The sequence below is a fragment of the Symphodus melops genome (genome assembly GCF_947650265.1).
Source record: "Symphodus melops genome assembly, chromosome: 13".
NCBI lineage: Eukaryota > Metazoa > Chordata > Actinopteri > Labriformes > Labridae > Symphodus > Symphodus melops.
The window spans coordinates 20,077,265-20,101,466 of NC_136703.1; the positions used below are offsets into that span (position 1 = coordinate 20,077,265).

The window sequence follows — 24,202 nt, forward strand, 5'->3', positions numbered from 1 at the left end:
TATGCGTCACACTCGTAATTATTCACATCCTTGTCCCCAGTGGAAAATATTTAATGACAACATCTAACATAGAACTACACACTGACTGTACAAATGTGTGAGGAAAACAAACAGCAAGATATGAATATGCTTCTTACGGCAGTGGTCCTTTGTTGATATAAAAAGAAGTTGTTATCAAAAAATTAAAATCCTTACCATGCATTTTAAAAACACATTACGGCACCAACAAAGAGAAATGGTTCAATAAACGATATTGACAAAGTACATTCTGATTCAAAGTTTAAAGAAAGGTAGAAATGGAAATTCATCATACACACAGTCTGCTCTAATGAATGTTCTTTGTATGCCACATTTCGGACATGTTCAAACTTTGTTTTCATCAAGACTTTATATGTTATACTTTACTGAGATGAATGTGGTGACAATGACTTTAATTCAATAACCTACTGTTTTATATAAGGCAGTAGCTAGTTCCAGTTCAAATACATGGAGTTGGATTTTGTTTCAAAACAAATGTTGCCTCTTTTTCCATCTTCAAAACACAAGAGGGGTTTGATTCCAGTGTGGTTGTGCAACACCTTCAAGTTTCTCGACACATTCTCATCTGCCCTGTACAATTCATCCAATCCAAGGCACATGGAAAAAGTCATTCATGAGTGTCATCACTGTTTTCGGAGGTTACTTCAACATGAGGACCGTGTACACACAGACTGCCAAAACCCAACACAATAAAAGTTTGTGTACTGCCCATGGATCACCTCCACTCCCTTCATGTGCTGCTGGCAATGGCTTTAGTTCTGCCGAAGTTTGGTTTGGTCCTTTTCAGCGGATGCTCATGTAGCTTCCATCCAGGTGAAATCTGCAAAGGCAGTGAGCCAAGAAAATATCAAACCAATTGAACAGTTGTAGATCAAGGAACACACTACAGAAACATGTGGGGGAAAATGAGTGACAATGGAAGTGTAATAAACCAAAAAGTCCACATCAATTAGTGTATGTATTAATAATACAAATATATTTACAGATAGTTTTCCCTATTTCTCATATGTCACACCCACCTCATTCATTGTACCTGACTGGAAGTTTAATACCTGGCTGATGTGGCAACACTGACACCCAATGGTGACGCTGCCATGAGGTTGAAATAGTCATATTTTCGTCAAATGTTCAGACAGCTAAAGGATGGATAAACATACAGATTGGGGATGCATGCTCACCCTGGGAGTGCCTTTAGCTAAGCAGTTATGTCACGTGCCCAATATACGGAGACTAAAGTCCTTTTTGGTTCGACTCTCACCTCTGCCCTTTGTGGTCCCCAACTCTCTCCTTTCGACATTTCTTTTTTTCCAACTATGGCAATTCCTTGACTTTTGACTATGTGCCAACTTGGGGTAAAACGCAAGTTTATTCCTCCAGCGGTTCAGTGTATTACCCAATTCCTACAAAATGAACTAAATTCCTGTCAGCCTTAAATCTACTTAATGTTTCGTTAGTGTTAATCAACCATTTATGGCGTGATTAAAAAGCAAAACCATGTGGTGAAAAATGGTAAACGACAAAAGACAAATGGTAGTGTTGATGATTTGATCAGCTTCACTGGAGCAACACACAAATGGAAGTGTAGAGCCAAAATGGAGATGACTTGCAACACGACACAAAGATGTCTGCTGTGGTCTCACCCTTAAGTGCTAGAATGGTTGTCTGATGGTTCATCTGTACTAGTGGCTTCAGAGCCAACCACCTCAACTGACTCAGATTTTTTAGGCAATTTGTCAGACACTTTGTTGTCTGGAGAACATCTGCACAACATAAGCATTAAAAAAAAAGGTCAAGGCAGGAAGAAGAAAAGGAAGATTGTACGATATCAACCACAATTTATTGTTTTTTTTAATTAAACTCATATTTCAAGCTAAAGAGCAACCACTATTGGCCAGTGAGTTACTCCCTTCCTCATGCATCAGGAGCTCAGAATGGAGATTCATTCAAATGAAGTTCTCACCTGTGTGTTGGACTGCGGTTGTACGGAGCTCCAGGGTGTGGGTAGTGAGGTGTGTCGGGTGAATCGTATTCTGTCAGGCCTACCGCCAGCTGGTTGCGCCAGTTACCTGAGCTTTCCACTGAAGACACTGCAGCAGACAAAAGCAAATGAGTCAGATTATATTCAGAAATAATCTGTTAAATCACTGCTAAACCCAGCTTTATATCAACATGTCAAAACAAACAAGTACCCTTTCCATTGAACGGCAACTCACTCTTAGAGCCACTTTAAAATGAAACTTTACTCTTCTGATACAAACATACAGGCTGTTTAATATTTGTAGACGTATTTCTTGACATTGAACTTTACACTTTACAATGTAATACAACAACCAATGTGGAACTCCTGTTAATCACTGTTACGTTAAATAAAAAAAGACTTCTTTCCTTAAATTGTCTTTTCTGTCCGCTACCAAAACACTTCTGAAAACACTGCTGCACAATTTGGAATCATTGGTACAGAATCACTTCAACTCTACCAATAAACTCGTGAATCTCCGTTTGAAGTTGACACTTTGAGGAAAATGTAACTTGGAAAATGAGTTCAGTATGTTTTAAATGAACAGCAAACATCATTTTCAGAACCAGATGGTTTAACAAGTCTTTACAGATGTTGAAACTACTTTTAGGAACAGTGATCACTGCTGATAAGACGCCTTTCTGCTTTTTAAAGACTTCACCAACTCTTTTAAGAGACTCTCACTTAACACTTTTTGTTTTTCATAGAACAAGAATGGTTTACTTTCGGAAATTGGATTCTTATATTAATACTTTAAAAGGCAAAGACCGTAGCAATTTTCTCCCAGAATTCTTTTCTCGGCACTCAGCTCTTCACTGACACCCACATCAATCAACTTATATTAAGGGGATACCCAGCCCTTGAAGTAATGATTCTAATTTAATATTTATGTATATACTTTATTACTCCCTGAGGGGACATGAGGGTTTCCACTCTCTTACTGAGAGACACACTGCTCACACACAAAGGCTTGAACTATACACGTGCACAAACAGGAGCTGTGGACATGCGCAACAGAGTTATTTTTTGGCTTTGCTCATGTGCACTTCGGCAGTACTGGAGAAGTGACCTGGCACCTCTACAGCAACCAGAGCAACTTCCAAATGCTTGGTCATTACCGGGATTTCAACATGCAACCCTCTGGTTCCCAACCCCAAGTCACAACAGTCTGAGCTAGTGCTGCCCAAAGGAGGAATTCCAGGTTGATATATTTTAGGTGTTAAACAGCACACAGTTTGTATGTACATCAATATAGCCATCTACCACAATTAATTATAAGATATTATCTTAGCATAATTAATTTCATTGTGGAAGTTATCTTCTTACCTGAAGAAAAGGAGGTTGTCCTGCTGGAGTGGCTGAAAGCAGCCGGCATGGTCTGATAGCCCAGGCTGAGTTGAGAGCCGTTGTCAAAGTCATATCCAGCCAGCATCCCCCTCCCTCCCTCCCTCGGGCTCTTATTCCTGTGATACCAGCCTTTCAAGTGCTCTGCCACCAGGGCCTTCTGCATGTTTTTGGCCAGCAGCTCATTCCTGGGCCCCTCTCGGTTTCGCGGAGGCCTCACTGTTGCGTACGGATTCTGGGAAAGACCATCTGCCCGGTCACTGCTGTAATGCCTGAATCTGTCGTGTCCATGGTAACCGTTAACTTGGTAGGAAGGGTTGACGTTGTAGTGGCCTTCTACGTCATTCTCATACACGTAGGCACCGTTAGCGTAAGGCTCCATGTCCGGGCAGGGGTATCCGGAGACGTAGTAGGCACTGGGTGCATAGTGTGCTGGGGTCTCACACGAGTAGTTACAACCAGAATGGTGTTGCACCAAGTTGGGCATACTCCCAGTATTTCCATAGACCTCCACCTTCCTGTGTAGACGATGCATGGTGGAGTTTCGGGAGTCCAGAGTGCTGTAGTGGGAGTTAGCCGCCCCGCAGTAGTCCAGACTGGACTGGCTGGTGTAGGAGGAGCAGTCCTCTAACACCTCTGTGCTGTTGCTGCGATGGGCTGGAGACAAGATAAAGATGGGCTTCTCTGCGTCTGTCTCTTTCGTAATGTGGGGCTGAGACTCCAGACTTCCACTGCGATGCCTGAAGCAATGAGGGGAGCCCTCCGACCTGTAAGAAGGGACTCAAGTTTTTTATAATCTCAAAATAAAAATAAAAAAAAGTTTTGATTATATTTCTGGATTTATTAGTAGGTTTATTTGCATTAGAATCTGTAAAAGGTTAGTGGGTTGGAGAGGAGCAGGGATTTCGATAAAGAAAAGAAAAGGGTTGACAACACATGGATCACACCTGAGCTGGCTGCTGCTGTAGGCATTGCGGGTCATAACCGGGGTGGGCGGCATGCTGCGTGGATCTCGAGGAGGTCTGGGGAGGGTTTTATAGGGACTACTGTGGGTGGAGGAAATCTCTCTTGGATTCTGGCAGCAGTGGGAAGCCTCCTGGCTTTCAAAAGCTAATCTAAAAGGGCGTGGCATTACGAGAGGATCACACAAAAAGAAAAGACAAAATGAAAGGTTGGGATGTGAGGAAAGGAATGTGGCTGCAAACATGACACAGCAATTATGATGGTCTCTGCCAAAAAAAAAAAAAAAAAAGAGCATTGCTTCATCCCAAGATCAGTTTGGCTTTTTAATAGAATCGAAAGTTGTGAAACAAGTTGCTCAACAAATACATTTTGTGGTTTGGATAAGACCGGGGGAGGGCATTAAATCTGCTTTCCAACCTGCTGTGGATCTTGTTGTGGTGATTTTCCCTCGGACATCCCTGTCTCTCTACGTCATATTCTGTCCCCAGCGTCCGCATCGGGCTGAGCTGAGGGGAACCTTGGACCGACCGGGACCGAGGCCTCTGACTTGCAGTGTCTGAGTCATCTGAACACAAATGTAACAGTAACGACACATGCTCTTTCTAAAGTAGGCAAAAATGCCGCTCATTTGGTTTCAATGCACCAGAATGTGTTTTTTTTTTAAGACTCACCATCATCCAGCGGGAGACTCGACAGAGAGCTACAGTCTGATCGGATGAGTTCATCTAGGAGAAAGAAAATGAAACCACGTTTAATGAAGGAGAATTTGGCTAAATAAGTCAAGTAACACAGGTTCGCCTGCACCATACCTGCAATAATGACTGACGCCCGCTGAGTTGGCTTTTTGCCCTTCTTGATTCTGTACTGGTTCATCTCATCCTCTATCTGCTGGAGTTTGTGCATGGCATCCAGACAGTTTCTCCTCCTCTTCTTCTTCACTGTTTTGCACAGCTCCGGCTCGTTCGCCAGCTTCTTGGCCGCCTCCACAATCTTTTGCTGCAGAGCGAACCTGCTCTCCAGGTTCCTCAGGAAGGGATCCTGTACCAGACAGAAGCAGCAACAATAAGTGACCAGACTTTAGCTGCAAAGAGCTTCATCAAATAAGAACTAGCTTTTATCGCCAATCGCCGTTTTTCTCATCCACTTAGAGACGTTGATAAAAATGAATCTTTTATGCTGAGTTAAAATCTTTAAGAAGAACACCTTTGAATAATCGGCAAACGGGTTAATTTCATGTCCTGTCTTTTGGACACAGCTGCCAGGTCTCTATCTTTTTATTGCAAAACCCAAAACAGTACTTTTAGACTTCCCTTCAGTGTGAAACGAAGCCTCACAGCCAGCTGTTCTCCTCCGAGGTTGTAAATCTTTGTGTCATAAATATAATGTGTCTCAGATGGGAGAAGGCTCGTGCATTTGTTGGTGACAGTTTTCAGCTGTGGCGAGTATCTGCCAGGAAGAATTTGCAGCACCAGAGCTTTTGTAGCTAATTGTATTGAATGAACATCACAGTTCATAGTGAAACAGTTTGTCTCATTTCTGCAGTTGTGACAGCTTTTAGGAAACATCCAAGTTCCAAGAAAATCAGATGCACTTATGCATCCTAAGAAGGCCTGTTTAAAGGATCCGTTCATAATGTTTTATGAGATGAATTCAAAATAATATTTAAATAAAATACTCTATCAACTAATCTCTTCGCAAACTTTCAAAATATTAGATGTTTAGCTGTCCGAACACAAAAAACAAACCTCGTTGTAGGGGAAAAGTTCGTCCAGCTTGAAAGCGGTGCCGACTCGTCGCCTGACCTGCGGCGGTCTCTCACCTGATGAGAGGGGATACTCTTTTGGAAGCTTGCCAATAAGCTCCTGAGGAACAGAAAACAACGGGGCCCCGTAAACACATGGTTGAACTGAACAAAAGAAAACTATAATCTACTGGCTGCCCAGCATCACTGTAATAAATATGGGAGTTTAGCATGTTGCAAACGGCAGTTTTTTAAGAAAAGGAATGCAAAGAAGATGTTTAAGACAATGGATTTCTTACGGCCTCTCTCAGGCAAATTTTCTTCAGTTCCTTTGTTTTCTTTGCCAAGATATCTTGGATCTCCTGCTCTTTCTTCCTCAGCTCGAAAAGTTTCTCTTTCTTCTGTTCCTCGCTCATTTCAGAGTCTGCAGAGCCTGCACAAACAAAACCCAGACAATTATTGCCACGAGAGCACAGAGCGCCCATATGTCTAAAAGCAGCATCTACATCATGATTCTGTCTGTGACATTATCGTGAGACAGAAAGTTCAACATGCCACCTTTACTTTTCTATCACAAACAGCTCATTGTGGATCCCACATAGCTTGGTAAAAGGGGATCAAAGACGCATGAAGAAGGTAACAAGTTCTGATTTTTGTTGTAAAAACATGAACTGAATACTTTGCTTCTTGCAGTGACTATTTATCACTAACCTGTCGACACCAGGCTCCCATTGCTGGCGGTTATGAAGTTATTCTTCAGCCCTGCATCTCCCAGTCGGTTTAGTTTTGCTCCTCCGTGCTCTGTGAGATCCATGGCGATTTCCTCCAAACTTCTCGACGTTCCTATCTTAGCCTAAGAGGAAACATGTGGACACTATGAGATACTGAACTGAGAACCCAAGGTTAAAAACAGAGTGTCGGATAGTGGATTTACTTTGCTTTGCTTTCTGTCCAAGTAGAACTGGTGCTGGCTGATCGCCATGACCCAAATGGTTTTGATCAGAGAATGGCTGGCATACCACGTGTGTATGAGTAGGCCCGTCTGTCCAAATGTGCGCTTGGTTACCGCTCGCCTGTTGCAGGAAACCAAGCAGAAGTTGACGTAAGAGATAACCTTCACACTGACCGTCACATTTCCAAAAATTAGTACAGTTTTCTGAACACTTTCTGGAGATGGGAGAGAAACGTAAGAGAGAGAACTAAAAGGCTTAGCGACAGTTAGCACAGGGCAACGAGGGAAAACGAAGATGTAACTCTTGTGCTGCTCACCTGTGGGGATCATTCACTTCTACGGCAAATTTCTTCTCGCGGAAGTACAAGTTTTCCAGCTGCTTCCACTGGTAAAGCTGTGGATTCAAATGAGAGATAACAATAGCGTTGAACCTTAAGGTCTGTCACACATAACATCCAAAAAGCAAAGGTGAGTTGAAGACCTGGAATCATCATTTATTATTTGTCTACGTCACCACGGCCATAAACTATTAAGTAACTGCAGGTGTTTTGGTTTAGCAGTTTTAACCACAGTCATTAAAAAAAAAAGAAGCCAGACTGAAACGTGAACTATCATGACAGACTAAAACCCCCCAAGCATGCCAAGTCTGCAATAATACAGGTGTTAAAAAAACTAATGAAGGAACGCCACGAGGGGACATTACGCAAAGACTCATCGCAGCCCACAACGCTCCATGGCTCATCACGTCTCTCCACATATCAGTCCAGGTGCTCGCTGTCAGCAGCAAGATATGAACACTCTGTTTGGTTCAGTGACTCACCGCGTGTCTGGACACCATCTGAATGAGACATGCGCTCACATAGACGCAGAAAACGGCAGTCGCACGGGGATTCTTTTTTTTCTATCACAAAGCAGCTACGTGGTTAAAATACTGTAAGAACGGGGGACAAACATCCACCCAGTTTTTCTTCAATAAAAATCAGATTGGTAAAGAATGATTAACATGCAAATGAGTTAGTGATCATAAGAACCAAAACCATGTAAACTTGCAGATTTTCTTACGTTTGGCCAGACGGAGACACAGATTCCGGTTTCTTAAGTTTAATTCCTTCCTGGCTTTGCTGTCAGCACAAACACGCACTTGGCTCCTTCTCCCGTCAGCTCTTGACTTGTCTCCTCAGGTATTCTCAGAACACTCATGATAACGCCCCAAATCCAACCCTCTCTGCCTTTGACATCAGCAACTCCCTCCTTCTTCTCCTCTCCAAAAGACACACACACACACACACACACACACACACACACACACACACACACACACACACACACACACACACACACACACACACACACACACACACACAACCAGCTGCTTTCTTGCACAACTTTGGAGCGCAGAAGACAAAGATGGATTGCACCATGCCGAGCGATTACCAGACTGGAGCAGGATGACTGTGCCAGTAATTAAATGTGCATTGTTCGGAACTTTCACCCTCTTCAGTATCAGCAATGCACTGCAGCTCTGCACCCAACTGCAGAGACACTGGATGGCATAGCTGACAGATCACTCATATGGGTGTTTCTTCTATCAACTCTCAAGCTACAATAACAGCAATGGAACAAGAAGAGCAGGTTCAAAGTGTACAGTCTGTCTTATTCTCAAGGACACAACTCAATAGTGCTATTAAGAACACTGGTCAGAGTTTTCTTTCTTCTGCTCTTCTGCAGAGCTGAATTTGCTCAAATATTTCAGTCTTCGGGCCTGCCCTCGTCTGCAGCAGCTGAAGCCTCGCCTTTGTCGAGGTGAAACGGGTGATGCATGACCACAAGCTGGTGAATCAGCATGCCATGTGCAGCAGGAGTAATCCATATCAAGATCCTGTGCTATAATATCCACAGTCGGATTACAGAGGCCATTTTAGAGAGGTAGCAGTAGGAAGTATTTACCTTTCTGGGTTTTAATTTGTCCTGCAGGTCATACTGGCCGATGCCCTTATAGCTGAGCCCAAGCCACCACGGGATCCCTTGCTTGTCCTGTGTTGCAAAAAAGAAAAAAGAAAAAAAAAAAAAAAGCTTGATGGTTGACTCACTGTCATGTCCAACAGCTGTCATTTCCGATAAATCACAGCAGAATACCCACCTTGACTTCATAATAATGCACGCCATACGTGGGTAATGATTCCACCAACGTCAAATACCTAAAACAAAACAAAACGTTTTTTTTTTATTGAAACCACATGCAGCTGCTACCACAACTGCATGTGGTTTGGCCTTGAACACATGAAAAAGATAGAACTGTGAATTTGATCAGTGTGATTCACTGGACTGCAACTGAAGCCGAGATATTGATTTCTATCAGATGATGAAAAAAGGCGTGCCAGAGAGCGAGAAAGGAGGGCTAATAGAGGTGAGAGGAAGATTAATGGAACCAAAGCTTTATATCATTCATTGGCTGATTACTGATGTTAAACCAATTACGGCAAATAGGCCTCCACATTTTTTCTTTTCATACTTACTGCACAATGGCCTGTCCTCGTGAGACTCCTTTCAGCTGTTTGTAATATTCAATAACTCGATCCTCACTGCAATGTCACCAACAGAAGACACGTTTTACACTTTAGAGAAGAACATTCTGTGCGTGTTGACTTGTTGGTTTATGTAGTCCTCTCACTGTATCTTAATGTAGAATAAGGTTGTGATAATTAGAAAGAAATACATCCATAACAAATAGATTTGGTTAAAAAAGAAAAAAGAAAAAAACAGTGGTACTTTTGATATCCAATAAATGTGACGTGAAATCCTCCGTAATCTTACCAGTATGCAAGAGACGGGTGCTCCTTCAGTACTTTGGTGGGAAGAGTCGGTAGTTTCTTTAGATCAGCTCGAGTGTTTTCATCACTAGCACAGAACAGAGAAAATACTTTGAGTTTGAGTTATGAAGCTGTGACATGAAAAGAAATTGTTTATTACGGAGCTCCTTCTTTGTGTAAACTGACACTTCTCTAGCGAGCAGGAGCAGGTCAGGACTGAAGACATCCTGAATCCATTTAAATCCAAGTAGTCATCCCAATTTTCCAACCCAATCCCAAGACTAAACAAAAACAGTGCTTTAAAAGAAATAAATTAAAAAGTATGGGTCGGCTGCACATCTTGGATTTTTTAAATAATTTTCAATGGGTGCACTTTAAACCTGTAAACTCACCCGAGTAGATAGGCCTACAATTTTGGGTGACGCTACTCTAGGCTAGCATTTTTTAGTTTTAAAATAATTTTGTAATTTTTTTACTTAGAAAGCGGACGTAGGATTAAAATTCAAATACCTGTAAAAAAAAAAAAGGAGTCTTACAGTTTATTGGTAGTGAATAGTACACTATTCACTGAGATCTTGCTTCTACAGCTGCAACATTTAACCTTAGTGTTCCAGACACATTGATCCATTTGCACTTTTAATCCAAAGATAGCCAAACATCTAATTCTAAAAACATCTTATTCCAACATTAACTCATCCTTTGCCATCCAGGTGACCAAACCCAGATGTAACACTATACTTATACTGAATTATAAAAAGGCTACTTTGTTTAGCAGATATGCTATAGTAACTCTCTGCGATGCATAGAGCCCTCTGCTCTAAGACACTCTATCACGACTATGAGATTCATTAGCTGCCTGGTGAAAGCTCCTCTGCACTCTGTGGTAAGCCTCACATAACAGTGCTATTGATTTTTGTTGTCTGCGCTCCGGAGAAACAAGTGACCTATTGAATGTCTTCGCTTACAAGCGTTTCACTATTAACTTGTCCTGCTGCTGTTAAATACTTCTTATCAAGCTGATAATTTACACTTACCTTGTGTAGTCTCCCTTCGCCTCCTAGAGATTAAAAACATAAAAATCACATCAGATGACATGCTGTAAATAGTTAAACCACAGCAATTAATGCATGCCAATGAGATTATTAAAAGCACCGACCTGTAAGGCATTGGCAGCTAATTTGAAGACGTTCTCGCTCTCCACTTCTATAACCTCCTGAGACACACGAGACCAACAAGGTAAAAAAGAATCAGGAAAACATTCAGGATCCACACATAGAGTTTTCTCTCGGTTGCCCTTTAATAACCTCTGCTTATTCTAAAAATGAACCCATGTTTTGTTTTTTTGTTTTTTTTACACTCTACTTTACATTCCAGCCAACAGAGTGAGAAAACAATGCCCTGCAGCCACTGTCTACTGAGCTGAGGTGCGACAAGGGTCTAGAGACAGTGAATCATCAGCAAGCTGCTGGGAAAAAGATATATGGCTTCAAACCTTGGGAATGCAGGAGAAAAAGACTCACATTATAGACAGCAGATTTCGCATTTAGGAAGAACAACTCCACCGTTATGATGTCCTTCAGCTGTGTTATGTTTTCGACATAAAACCTGGAGGATAAAAGCAGATGCACAAAACAATTTAAAAGGTGAAACTACTTATTGGAAATCTTCCTTTTGCTCTTTTCTCAGAGTTTTGAAAGGCAAGTGTGTTTGAGATTGACTGTCTAGAATGTAAAAAAAAAAAAAAAAAACACCTCACAAAGAACTTTACATGTTGAAAACAAACTAATTGCTACCCTCTGACTTGTCTTTTTTTTTGACAGCCAACTGCTGTACTTCATGTCAACAACATAGCACTCCCTGCTGGACAGCTTGTGATTTGCATGAGAAAATATGAATTACTACCTGACCAGGAAGTTTAGAGCAACGGTCCCGGACTTCTTGGAAAAGTCGTGTTCGAGAACCCTGCGGTCCATCTGCAACCATTTACGCTGACCACTGCGAAAGCAAGCAGATGCCGTTTTTTTTCCCCGTTTAATTCACATACACAGAGACACACATGTTTAAACATCTGTAAATATTTAAATCACTCCAAGGTAGTAAACTTAACGATTTACATACTTGTCGTCGAAAAATGCGAGCCCGAAGAATTCCTTCTCTTTGAGGTTGAAGTGGGAGGAAACCAAGTCGAGGAGTTCATACGACAGCAGCTTGGGCTGTGGAAGACGATGAGATTCAGTTCCATCACTACTTTAGGTCAAAACCAAATGAAAACGATTCAAACATTTCACTTGTTAAATGTGGAACAAGTACACAGCTATTGTTGCTTCTTTCTCTGTAAAACTGAAAGGTCAACAAAAAGAGAAGCTCGGGAGTGAGGGTCTACAGATTCCAGGACACTTCAACAGTACAGATACTCAGGAAACTAAATCCAGGTCATGTCACGAAAGGGTCATCTTTCTTCTCAATAAATGATCATGGTGTCCAGTTCGACATTCAAGGATGTGCACAAAGACGTTCTGTGAGTGAGTTTCATGGGCTCTAAAAGCTAGCATAAAGGGGGGTGGCTTTCGGAGGCCGGAGCTAAGACTTGAGCCTACCTGCGGTGATGTGGGCCTACTTTGACTACTTCATTACCCAGCGTGCAATGTGTTGGCTCTCGCTGTCTGTCAACTTTCATGCTAGAGTTGTAGGGGCCATGGAGCGTCATGTGGAAGGGTAGATGCTGACAGCAATGTCACCACCCGGAGCTCGCATGTAAGAAACCTGGGTCTGTTCAAGTTTCCTTCATGTGACTTCCTATTCTTTAAAAGCAGGGTTGGTGATCCTGGAAAGCTAGGGAATTTAGAAAGTAACATCTACTCAGCCTTCGTCTAAACCCATCCCCTTACAAGGCCACGCGCCTCAGAAACACACGCACGCGCTCTGCTGGATGACTCCTGCCCCCGAAATACTGCGGAGAGACGGCCTGAATGTAAAAAAATAAAACAATGGCTTAACTTAACAGACCCTTCAACTCCCTCAGTTGTCGCCATCGCTGATAGCTTTATTATTGTTAGGTCTGGTTTGTGCTCTCTCTTTTTCATGGCAGCCATCTTTCTTGTCTTTCCCTGTTTAGCAGAGTCACTGTGGCAGTCGTCATTTGAGCTGAGCTTTCTCTGCCCTCCTTCCGTAGACATGGAATACCTCCAGCGGCAGTGAAGCGCTTTGAGTGCTGGTGCGCAGCAAGGGTGGAGTACGGAACAGGGAGCCGAGGGGGCATTTCATTGGTAACGACCATCCGGACCTCACAGCAGTGATAGGTAGGAGTCTTTACAGGATTACAGCAGCTGGAGATGACAGCTCTGTCACGGTCCTCTTTCAGTGCATGAGTTAATGCTGTCAGGGTTGACCGATCATTTAAACATCACATAACAAATAGTGTATAGGTAAAATGACCAAACGGATATTCAAGTGTCTATCAATGTTTTCTTGTTTGCATCTGGTAATTCATGAAACTTAAGAACAAAAAGGCCTGCATGGTGTGGAGGTCAAGGCTGACATTCATTTAAATCGTGGACTTGCATCAAAGTTGAATTTTTTTTAAATGACAAAGTTGAATTATTTTAAATGACTGAAAACAGTGCAGGTTCCTTCTTTTATTTAGTTTCCCTGAAGCACTGTCTTTGAACTGAGACCCCAAGCTTTTTTTTCCTTACCTATAAACAAAATGTTTTGGTAGCTAATCCTAACCAAACAATAGTTTCTCAATGCGGACCGGCGCACCTTTTGACATTGTGAAACAGTTAGTGATCAGTCAGTTAGTGATCAGTCAGGCGCTGTGGTACTAATCATCACCAGCAACTTGCTTTTCATCCAAAGACATTTCATCCAAGTCTGGTATAAAAATATATTGACTACAGCCAATGAAAGTCAAGAGTGTTCATACCTGAACCAGCAGCTCCAGCTTCCTGTCTTCCAGCAGCTGCACTTGGCACAGTCTGCCCTCCGTCATCTGCAGGGAGAACAAGAGAGGAGTTATAAGGATGTGGCAAAGATAGCAAGCTATTCATCATCACAAGACAGTGGTGTATCATTTATTGGAAATGCTTTCACAATTCTGGCCGTACAATTAAATCTCTATGAATTTCACATGAAGACAGTTGAGACAAAGCTGTGCTTAAATCATGTTGACTATGTGGAGCCAAACTCCACAAAGACCCTACAAGTAAACACAGGGGAGGAGAAAAATCAACAACTCACGTTGTGATTTACAATAAAACCATTGTTTCAAGGATTTGTTGCCATAGCAACCAGAAGAAGGATTTGAAGTCCCATTTTGAACCTTTTAATTATCTTTCAGCCTTTTCAGCACATGAGTAAAGAAACCTGGAAATGTAAAACAGGGCAACAACTCTACTTGAGTGCAATTTTTATATATTTTTTATCATAAAACTCAAGGTTTTCCTTTATCAAAAGATAAAGTTGGTGTCAATAAATACTAGCTGCAACAGTAAAATGCACTTCAGACATAAGTGCAAGCTTAATGAGACACAATCATATACAAATGTCATGTTACATCCCATTTTTGATTTCCTGCATAATGAGTAATTGCTTTAAAAAAAATGTATGTAAAAAAGTTAGTTCTTGCACCTCCTCTAATTTCTTATAAAACTTTTCTCCCTGTTTAATGAAACATCTAGCATCAAGATCCAGTCAACATGCAACCACAGATTCATATCAGATTCTGACTCTGCATCCTTTGAACCCAGCCCTCTGGTTCTTGTTCCCACACCTTAAATAGAAAGTCGTGTTTGTCTTTTCAAGATCATTTGCCCCTCAAACGGTGCTCCTGATCGCTGAATCAGGCTGACCTACAAAGAGGCACAGAAAGCGCAGAACACTTGATAAATCAAATAGCCGGTAAGAATGACAGATTGGGGTTGGAATTTTTATTTTTATTTTTTTAAATATTTAAAAAAAATCACATTTCAGAAGAGTCTCTTCATCTGACAGAATGAGGCTGAACTTCTATCAGTGAGCGTGAACAAAGCAGATGCTGAAGTACAGTACCTGGTAAACCTCTCCGGAGAGAGCGCAGGTATAGATGCATCCCTGACCAGACCCCATCCTTTCATAATAAGAGTCTCGTCTTCGATCCAGACCATTAAAACTGTTAGCTCCACCAGAGCAGCATGCAACAGACTATCGAATTTAACCGGAAACTTATTCCATCCACATGATTGACCAGCGTTGTTTGTGGTGATGGCTTACCCTGTGCGGCCAGTTTATGAGAAATCAACAGCTGACTGAGAGAGACCAGGCTGGGTCAGACTCGTGACCACACTTCAGGGTTTACTGCCTCTTAATACAAACAATCCAGGGTTAAGCATGTTGATTAAGTCTGCTATTAATGTTGAATTGGCCGACATTATTTCCCTTGTGCGCTGATCTGTGGATGAATGACTTAAAATGTAAATGTCACGCCGCCCTTTCTTCCTTTTTGTTTACCTTCGAACTGTTTTATTGCATTTGAAAATGGATGCAGTGGAGAGTCGTAACAAGAGAGACTAACGCAGCTCACATGTGAAGGCATTACCTCACACGCTCTTCTTTTCTCATATTGCACTAATAAATGATTAAACAAATTGCCCTGCTTCCTGAATACGGTGACGCACACAGCTTCCACTGTAAATTACACCATCTGTACCATTTAGACGAGCACTTCAATTACAGCCTATGAATAATGCGTCTTTCAGCCATAAATCCTCTCTCAAGATCCAAATTAAAAGTGCACATTCAATGAAGTCGTTTCATTCTCAATGTGGCTGCATGTGACATCCAACAGGAGCATTATTACATTGATTTTGGTTAGCTATGACTGCATCATGCTGAGGTCATACAACTAGTCTCCGTGACTACAGTACAGCGTGACACTTCTCCTGGTTGGCATGTACAGTAAAAGCATCGGGCCACTAGGTGGTGCATTTTTCATCTGTGTGGAGAAGTGGGTTCACGTGGAGAAAATGGCCTCTCGAGGAATTTTTCAGAGGCAGTTATTAGCTCACAGTTGTAATTCAGCCGGGATCGCTCGTCTTAATGCAATATAGATGAAGTGAGCGAGAGGAGGAGCCCAGGTTTTTTTTTTTTTTTTTTTTTAGGAATCCAAACCATATATCATCTGAGAGCTGTAATCACTGCGAGAGCAGCTATTTATATCTGACGGAGCAACCCAGCAACCCAGATGAACCCAGCAGTATCTGTGTCACAACACACAGAAGAGACTCCTCAAACACATCCGACAACAAGTTAGACGTTTTTGATTACATACCCATACGTTCTAGCTGCCTCCTAACATGTTATATGATACTGAGTTTTAGTTTATTTTTGTTTCGTTTTTCAACAGAGGGCTACTGCTGACATTTTTTTTTTCAATTTGAAATGTTCTTTGTCTTCAAATTAAAATCCTCTCTTGTCATTGTATGAAAAATTACTCCTGTTTGGTGCATAAAAAGTAAAGGATCCTTAGGATCGGCCAGGCCTACCCTCTGGCATATGGTATTTAATGTGCTTATAAAACTCAGACAAAAAACAGACAAAATCTGGAGATGTAAACACAAAGGCAAAGCTCCCACCATGAGGAAGAAGCACATTGATGTCAAGGAATACTTAAAGGAATAAAATGCAAGCAAATGTAAAGTTCCCGATTAGAATGCCGTTGCACAATAAAAAGCTGAGGTTTGAAGTCATTCACTGTCACAGTCCACGGGAGTCACACCGGAAGAGATCCCTCACAAGAACCAACCTCATTGGCAATAAACTCCGACTTCTGTTCTAACTTTGATTCTTAAAAACTGCAGCGATGGACTGAATTATTTTTAAGAAAACGTGGTTGAAAATCTTCATCATATGATCCGCTGAAAAACAACTTTAAACCTTCTGATCAGCGGCTTGTCAGTCTAACAGTCCAAACCCCTTCAGATATTTTAGTTCACATTGACATAGAAGTGCAGCCAATCTTTGTTTTGTAGAATGTGAAACCAGCACATATTTGGCTTTTTGCGTTTTAAGTCACTTAAATTATTATCGTCAAAATAGTTGAAGATTAATGTTCTTGTCAATTGATCAATGGCTCCATCATTGAAGCTCCTTAAGATAACCTTGACTATACCTACTATCTGATATCTGATTTGGTCTGTAACAGACACTGCTTAATTCTTTGGGGGTTTTTTTCCAAAGGAGTCAGATGTTCGATTTGATGCAGCTCTGCTGATAGTCCCTCCTCTTGATATCTCACTGGAACATGTTTTACAAACTGCATGTTGCTGATCTTTCCCAGAGACAGTGTCAGACTCCCTCTCTCCATTTTCTTTCACGTTTTTTTTTTTACCATGAAAAACAAATCTGATTTTTTTTTTTTCTCCCAACAGGTAACTCTTCTGCTGATGGATAAGAAATCTTCCCAGAATCAGCAGTAAGGGATACTAAGGGGCACTGAAGATACACATTCCACATTACTTCCTGATGTCTATCAACAGGGCCAACGTCAGCTGATACCGATGTTCAACCCATCAGTTCATCCCTGAGTAAAATGTTTCCAAAGTTAGAATAAAACCTTGAAAAAGACTGACATAGCTGGAACAAGAAACCACTATTATTCTAAAGCTATGTCTCATGATGTACCTGTATTGGTCACAGTGCCGTAGACAGCTCTGTCTAGTCAGACAAACAAAACCTGTATAAAAGGCCAACCGTTTTCTCTGTGGGTTCAAAACAAGTGCGGAACCATTATGCAAAGAAAGACAGAGGGAAGAGATAAAAGAACAATCAGTCTTGGTGTTAGTCTCTCTGGAGACTGGACAGGCGCTAGCTGAGTATTGAGCTGCAGGGTTTAGGTTTGTCTCTATAGTTTGAAGCCTGAGGTTAGCATAGAGACAGCTTGTTATAGTGTGCTACTGTGAAACATCCCAGTGGAGACTCAGATGTTGCCTCTGTAACAGAAACAAAGAACAGCTGTGTAGATATGTATTTCATGATGAGCTGCTCTTATTTTACTTAGACAAATAAGTCCATGTCTTGCTTCCAATTTGTATGATGCACTTAACAGAGTAGATTCGGTGTCTCCTGGGTAAACTGGCTGTCAGAGTTAAATACGTCACGCTGGTTAAATGTCATGTCCAGACTGATGCCCGTCTTATCTTGGTTTCCCATTTTCATGCATTATTGATGAAGGCTGGTATCACATAAGTCTCTGTCTGCTCTCGGTGCTTACATGTTCTGTTAAAGTCACCTGCTACAGCCAAACAACACCAGAAATGGTAGTTTTCACTTTCCTATACTTTTCTCTATGTGCAAATGTGTATAAATCGATGACAGTAGGATACCTTAAAAATGGATCTGCCACTTAACATAACACCAAGATGTACAGTACAAGAAGTCCCAAGAAAACTACATCAAGATGTGTTTTTTTATTCAGGAGGCATGAGGTTTTACAGTTCTCCTGTAATAGACAATGTTCGATGAGCTGATGTGTGACCCCTGACCCCAACTGGTGATGACACAATGGCCTGCAATATAAATGATGACTTCACTCTATTCAAATGGTTATTTTTGATTGTTTATTTTTTCTGGATTGGGATTGATTTTACATTAAGGCTATAATGTCTCAGCCTTTCAAAATGTGTTTATTGGTACTATAAAAAATGGTTAATTAAACACTCCAGGTAAAATGACTCCCTGGTTTTAGAGGCTGCAGGCTGTACAGCACAGGACTATCTGAAACATTTTCCGATATCTCATCATGACTCATTTTGTCAGCGGTCAAAAGGTATCTGTCCACATCATCTCCCAAAGAGAACCAGTCTGGCTCTTTGTGATATCCGGGAAATTCATGAACACAATAAAGCTCAGGATATTACAGAAAAATTAGATGGTAAAAGAAATATTAATTCTGCTCTTCTGAAACAGTACCTCTTTGATATAACAAGAGCAGACTGCATCACAGAGGAGTGATTCATGGGAATGATGTCATCATGCAGTACAAGTTCCTCTTCCTATTCCCAGCCTGAAAAGGACGTCTGGACATTGGGATATATTTTCTTATGGTTGTCCTTTAAAAATAGAATCATGTGACATTTTTACTAGCGGTCATTCAATAGGAGTGGCTGAATCTGCTTCCATCAATCCCTGTGGGACTGTAATGCAAGCAACAGTCATGTTAAATATCCACACATTTTGTGTCTTTTCTCCACAGCTCCAGTGTTTGAAACCACACACTTTCAGCTGCTGTCGTAACAACTGACCTTGAGTGATTGTTACACTTTTAAAAAGAAGAAAAGCTACCAAACCATAGCAACTTCATCTAACCTGTTTGGTGCAAATATTCATTTCAACCCTTCTTAATTTCTGTGGATTCCCATCAAATCATATGCAAATAAATTGAAAATGGTAATACCAATCTATTTCAAATAGTGAATCAAAGGGTTTATCGGATTTTAATAAAATCGAAAGCGTGTACAGCCAAGCTACCTGTTACTGAGACGCAGCAATGTTGTGAGCTAATCGCTAAATCCAGAATGCTAACATGCTCAAAGTGACAGCGCTAAATAATTTCGGGGCTAATGTTCTGCATGTTAGCATTCTTGGTTTAGCCTATTTGCATGTGAATCAGCACAAAAACAAAGTACAGTGGAGACTAATGAGAATCCAGTAATGTAATTCAAACCAAAGCATGGGACACATTTAAAAACAAGTAGATGATGGCACGATAGTAAATGTCATTCAAGTTATTAACTTATCCTTAGAAGGACATACAATTTATCCAATGGCTGTCAAGTTGTTGAGAGGCGAGGCCAGGTCAGTGAACAATGCTTTATGTTGAAAATACAGCCAATAGGAAACCACCTCAAAAGCCCCCCTGCCATTCTCCAACTGTCCACTAGATGCCACTGGACTCCCCACCCGCCTGCTCACCTGTTTCACTTTTTAGTCTCACTCCATATAAATTGGACAATTTCCATTGTTTGGTTGCCTGATCAACTTAATTTTCATTTTTCTCCTTACCGGATTGTTTTCCTACTAATCTACACTTAAATCATCCAATTCACAGTCTTTGAAGCAGTATGCAATTCTGTGCAATACCTTCCTACCTGTACAACCAACTGTGGAATCAGCGAGCTTATCAAAAAAAAACACACCCTTCGTGGTTTGATGTGTCATGGGCACATGCACACTTAATAGTTACTGATGCACATTGTGCTGTTTTTTTTTGACCTGAAAGTAGAACAGAGAGGTGGAATGAAACAATCACGACTAAATATTACACTGTGCTCATCTGGACAGCATCATGCTGAGATCTGTTGAGACATCTTGAACTTCAAACAGACTCAAACTTCTTTGGGAGGAAGTTTCAAGATGGCCTTCGCCCAAACCAAGTGTTGGATGGACAAAGTTGGATCCGCAGTAAGTCTTTCAAAACAAAATGATAGGTGCCTATTTTTTTTTCAATTTCAACCTCTTGTTCCAGGTTAAATGTGTCCTTTAAATCCAGGAATTAAAGCATAAAACTGATTCAACACACACAGTACACACACACACACACACACACACACACACACACACAGAGACTTCTCTAAAAGCAGTAAGCTCTTGTTCTGAAAGCTTTGCCACCAGTTGCCCTCATTTTCTGCATGCGTTTCCAGCTGTCCCCCCTGGCACTCCTGATATCAAACTGCAGAGTTCTGTTGGAGAGAACTGCAGTGACTTTCTGCAGAGCTCAGGGACAAAGCACTGAGGCACGGACGTGAAGGGGTGGAGAAAATGGAACATGACCAAATTGCTTGATGTGGACCAAGGACCAGAGTTTCTGCAGCGAGTGGAAACCCTCACTGCAACACTTACAGGGATGCAATCTTATCAGATTTACTGTCTTTACCTTAATCCAGCATGGATCAGCTGACGTGTTGGGGCTGGGAATATATAAAAAAAAAATTCTGGACAGTTGCATATGAATAAGTGGGTCTAACCCCAAATCCTCACGTGCCAACCTGTTTCACTTCAGTGCAGCCGCTTCAGCTTTCACTTTATTATATCAGTCTTAATCCCACTGTGGAGAGTGTATGACTATAAGATTACTTGTCCAAAAATAGATCCTCTCTCTGTCTTTAGCACATTTCTCAGAAAGTCTCAGAGGCTTTGATTTCTAAATGGAAGGTTTCCAACTGAGCGCTGAGACATTTCTCAGCCGCATCAAGCAGAGAGAAACATCTCCGCCTTGTTAGGCTCTCACACTGACATTTGAGAATGTGCATGGAGATATAGATTGAATTCTGAGCTGAGTTTTCACTCTAATGAATCGGAGCATTAAAAACCAAACCCAAGCGCTCCGTCAAAGACTTTGAAAAGCCTTCATAAAGCTGACATGTGTGATAAATGACACAGGACATCCTCCTTTCCAACACAGAGGAAGAGCGACAAAGTTTCTCGCTGCACACGTGTGTCAGACAGACGCAGGCATCACAACAACAATTCCTGTTTATCGTGAGGCTTTAAATACACCCAAGACCTGTTTCTTCCGTTAACACTGAGATAAAGCCAGCAGGTCACTGTCAACCTTCACAGGATCCCCCTTGATTTGTTACCAGCGGTCTAAAAGCAGGGAAGATGCCAGAACAAATAGCTTAAAAGAAGAAAATCAAGCGGTGGCAAGGCCTACCTGCATCAAAAATTCAACACCTAATGTCCTCATAAGACATATGATAAAAATGCTTTCAAGTATGCACACATCACAAACACTGTAAAATCATGAGAATTATACACACACACTCCCCTTCCAGAAAAACACTGAAATGAGCTCAAAGGAGGTCATTTTTTTTGGACAGACAGGATTGACAGAGCTGCAAAAGGGTTAAGATGATGATTCATCCAGAATTTGTAATATTCACCCTGCCAAGTCACACTGCCCATAAATCAAGCCTACTTCTTCAGATTACATCTAATCAATGGCATACATATTTTCTAAAGAACACACCTTAAAATAGCCTCTCATGTTTGGCACAGTTGCCCATAATGAGACGAGCCCACCTCAGGGCCAGTTTCCACAGTGCAGGGAGAACAATGAATGAGCTACTGTGGGCTACACTGTACTGAACATGGGTGGTTTCCACCTGAGCCACATGACTACACTAATGTGTCAAATACATCCACTCTGTTGATTTTTTTTTTTTTTTCAGTGAGGAAACATGCTGCACACACACTGACACAGACAAACCCATGCTGCTGTAATTTCATTGATGCTCTCTCTCTCTCTCTCTCTCTCTCTCTCCTTGGATCACGCGCGACCATGGCTCGGTCTACTTTGTCTACACACAGCTAACATACACCGGTTTCCATCAGCTCCACCGTATCACACACTGCCTTACCTTTGCACTCCTAATATCCCGCTTTCGTATTTTATGGATAAGGCAATGTCTCCCACTGCATATCGATCCTCGCCGTTCAGCTTTCTCCCTGGCTGCTTTCACCAGGCAGGAGAGCCGCCGTGCAGCCGCTGTCCGCGTTCATCCTCCGGTACAACTGGAGCGCACACACCAGCCTCGTATCGAGCCACACTCACCACGCCTTCACCCGCCGGCTATTATGTGAACAAGCCCCGCATCCCCTCCCTCCTCTCTCCCCTCCCTCCCTCCTCCACCTCCTCTGTCTCCCTCTCTCTCTCTCATCCAGCAGCTGCCGGCCGGCCTGCTTCACACCGAGTCTCCACTATAATGAGGTGTGATAGCCTGAAGGCTGTGGGCTGCATCTCTCACTGTCCTCAATATTCGAAATTGTGAATTTATTTGATTTTTTTAATGTCCTATAATACCTCGGATGTGCAGCAAACATAACACACTTCATGTAAAACGTCTTATGTAAGGCCTTATTGGGAATCCATCCCTGTTCTGATTATTTAATTAATATAGGGTCAGTAATACAGCTGAATAATAAACAGAAAGTTAGACCTCACTGGGCTATAAAACACTTAAGGTGCCAACATGAGTCTTATCCCATGGTGATATCACAGAAACCAGAATTTAGTTATTACTTTTGATCACAGAGTTTTAAGTGCAGTAAGTGTAGATATGAGTGTTTGTAAAGTACTAGTATCTGTTTGGCGACTGTTATTGGTACAATATTAGATAACCAAACAGGCAAAAGCATTATTACTAATACTGCAAGTTCAATAGAAAACGTGTCTGTCGATATGTGACTCTTTGCATGGCTGTAGTATTGATTGGCTCAGTCTTTAGTTGGGGTATTATTATTTGACCTCTCCTCATCTGTCTTTTTCAGTAACTGGGGGAATTCAAAGAATAACTCAACCTCATTTGTTTAACAATATACATGAAGTCTGCTGTTTTAGCACCTTTCTTGTAAATGGCGGTGCAGTTAGTAAATGACACTAAAGTGAACACTTTGTTTTGTGTATTTGTAAGCCTGCTGGGATGCTCTGTGTTTGCGCAAAGGATTTTTCTTTCATGCAGGATCTAAGTCATGAAAAGTAACCTGTAGGAGGACCTTGTTAGCATATGAGACAACTGACAAAACACAGTTTAAACATCTTTTTATTGTTGTTTTACAATGAGTGTTTACGTCAGAAACCTAACGCCAGACCTGCATTTGTTACAGTTAACTTTTCTCACAGTGTGTGCAGTGTTGGACAGAACATACTGTGTACACATCGTGTTACCAGATTACTGGTGTGTGTTTCACGTGTGACATCCATTCTGCTCAGGAGTGACGGTGCCTCTAAAATATTCATAACTGTCTTTACATGTGCTCTACTGGAACATTTTCAAAAGAATCACGCACATGCAGCAGCCTCTTTAATATCCCTCCCCAAAAAAGAGATCCTGTTACAAGATAAGATAATACTTTATTCACCTCGTGGGTCGAGAAATATACAACATACATACATACATCGACGACATCGCATTTTCACAATTAAGTGAGTCATTAAAGGAACAGTTTTCTGCTGCTGAATGTCCTCACAATCTACAGTAAATGTTGCATCCTGTCAGACAAGCCATGGCTTCCCAACCCCCACCCCTCTTCCTCCTCTTGGATTTCTGACATCAGACATGAATAAGTATCTCATTAAGATCCCCCCAAAACCATCTGCCCAGTGAGTCTCCTCCTTACAGGATGATGCTCTTATAAACAAAAGAGTGGGAATCCCTCATTACCCTCGTTACCGTCTTAATTCCTCCTTCAATGGAAGGCTGGACTTTTAATACATTCAGGGGGCTGGGATGCATCTCAGGCAGTGTTTATTTTAAATAACTGTCAAGTTAAACTCAGATCTAGAAATGGTAACATCAACT

General features: G+C 41.6%; 1 protein-coding gene across 1 annotated transcript; it reads right to left on the reverse strand.

The window, feature by feature from the left end:
- Position 1: 1 nt before the first annotated feature.
- On the reverse strand, positions 2-22,492 carry LOC306834483 (FERM domain-containing protein 4B-like). The gene is made up of 24 exons (XM_079360401.1): positions 22,262-22,492; positions 13,792-13,857; positions 11,985-12,079; positions 11,769-11,861; positions 11,387-11,471; positions 11,023-11,079; positions 10,901-10,923; positions 9,871-9,954; positions 9,573-9,638; positions 9,197-9,254; positions 9,004-9,090; positions 7,374-7,450; positions 7,039-7,177; positions 6,816-6,957; positions 6,404-6,537; positions 6,109-6,225; positions 5,173-5,401; positions 5,035-5,088; positions 4,781-4,928; positions 4,348-4,515; positions 3,383-4,167; positions 2,000-2,126; positions 1,680-1,799; positions 2-859 (listed from the first exon to the last, which is right to left on the reverse strand). Exons 2-23 carry the CDS (start codon positions 13,855-13,857, stop codon positions 1,682-1,684), a joined length of 2,952 nt encoding a protein of 983 aa, XP_079216527.1. The 5' UTR covers positions 22,262-22,492; the 3' UTR covers positions 2-859; positions 1,680-1,681.
- Positions 22,493-24,202: the final 1,710 nt, after the last annotated feature.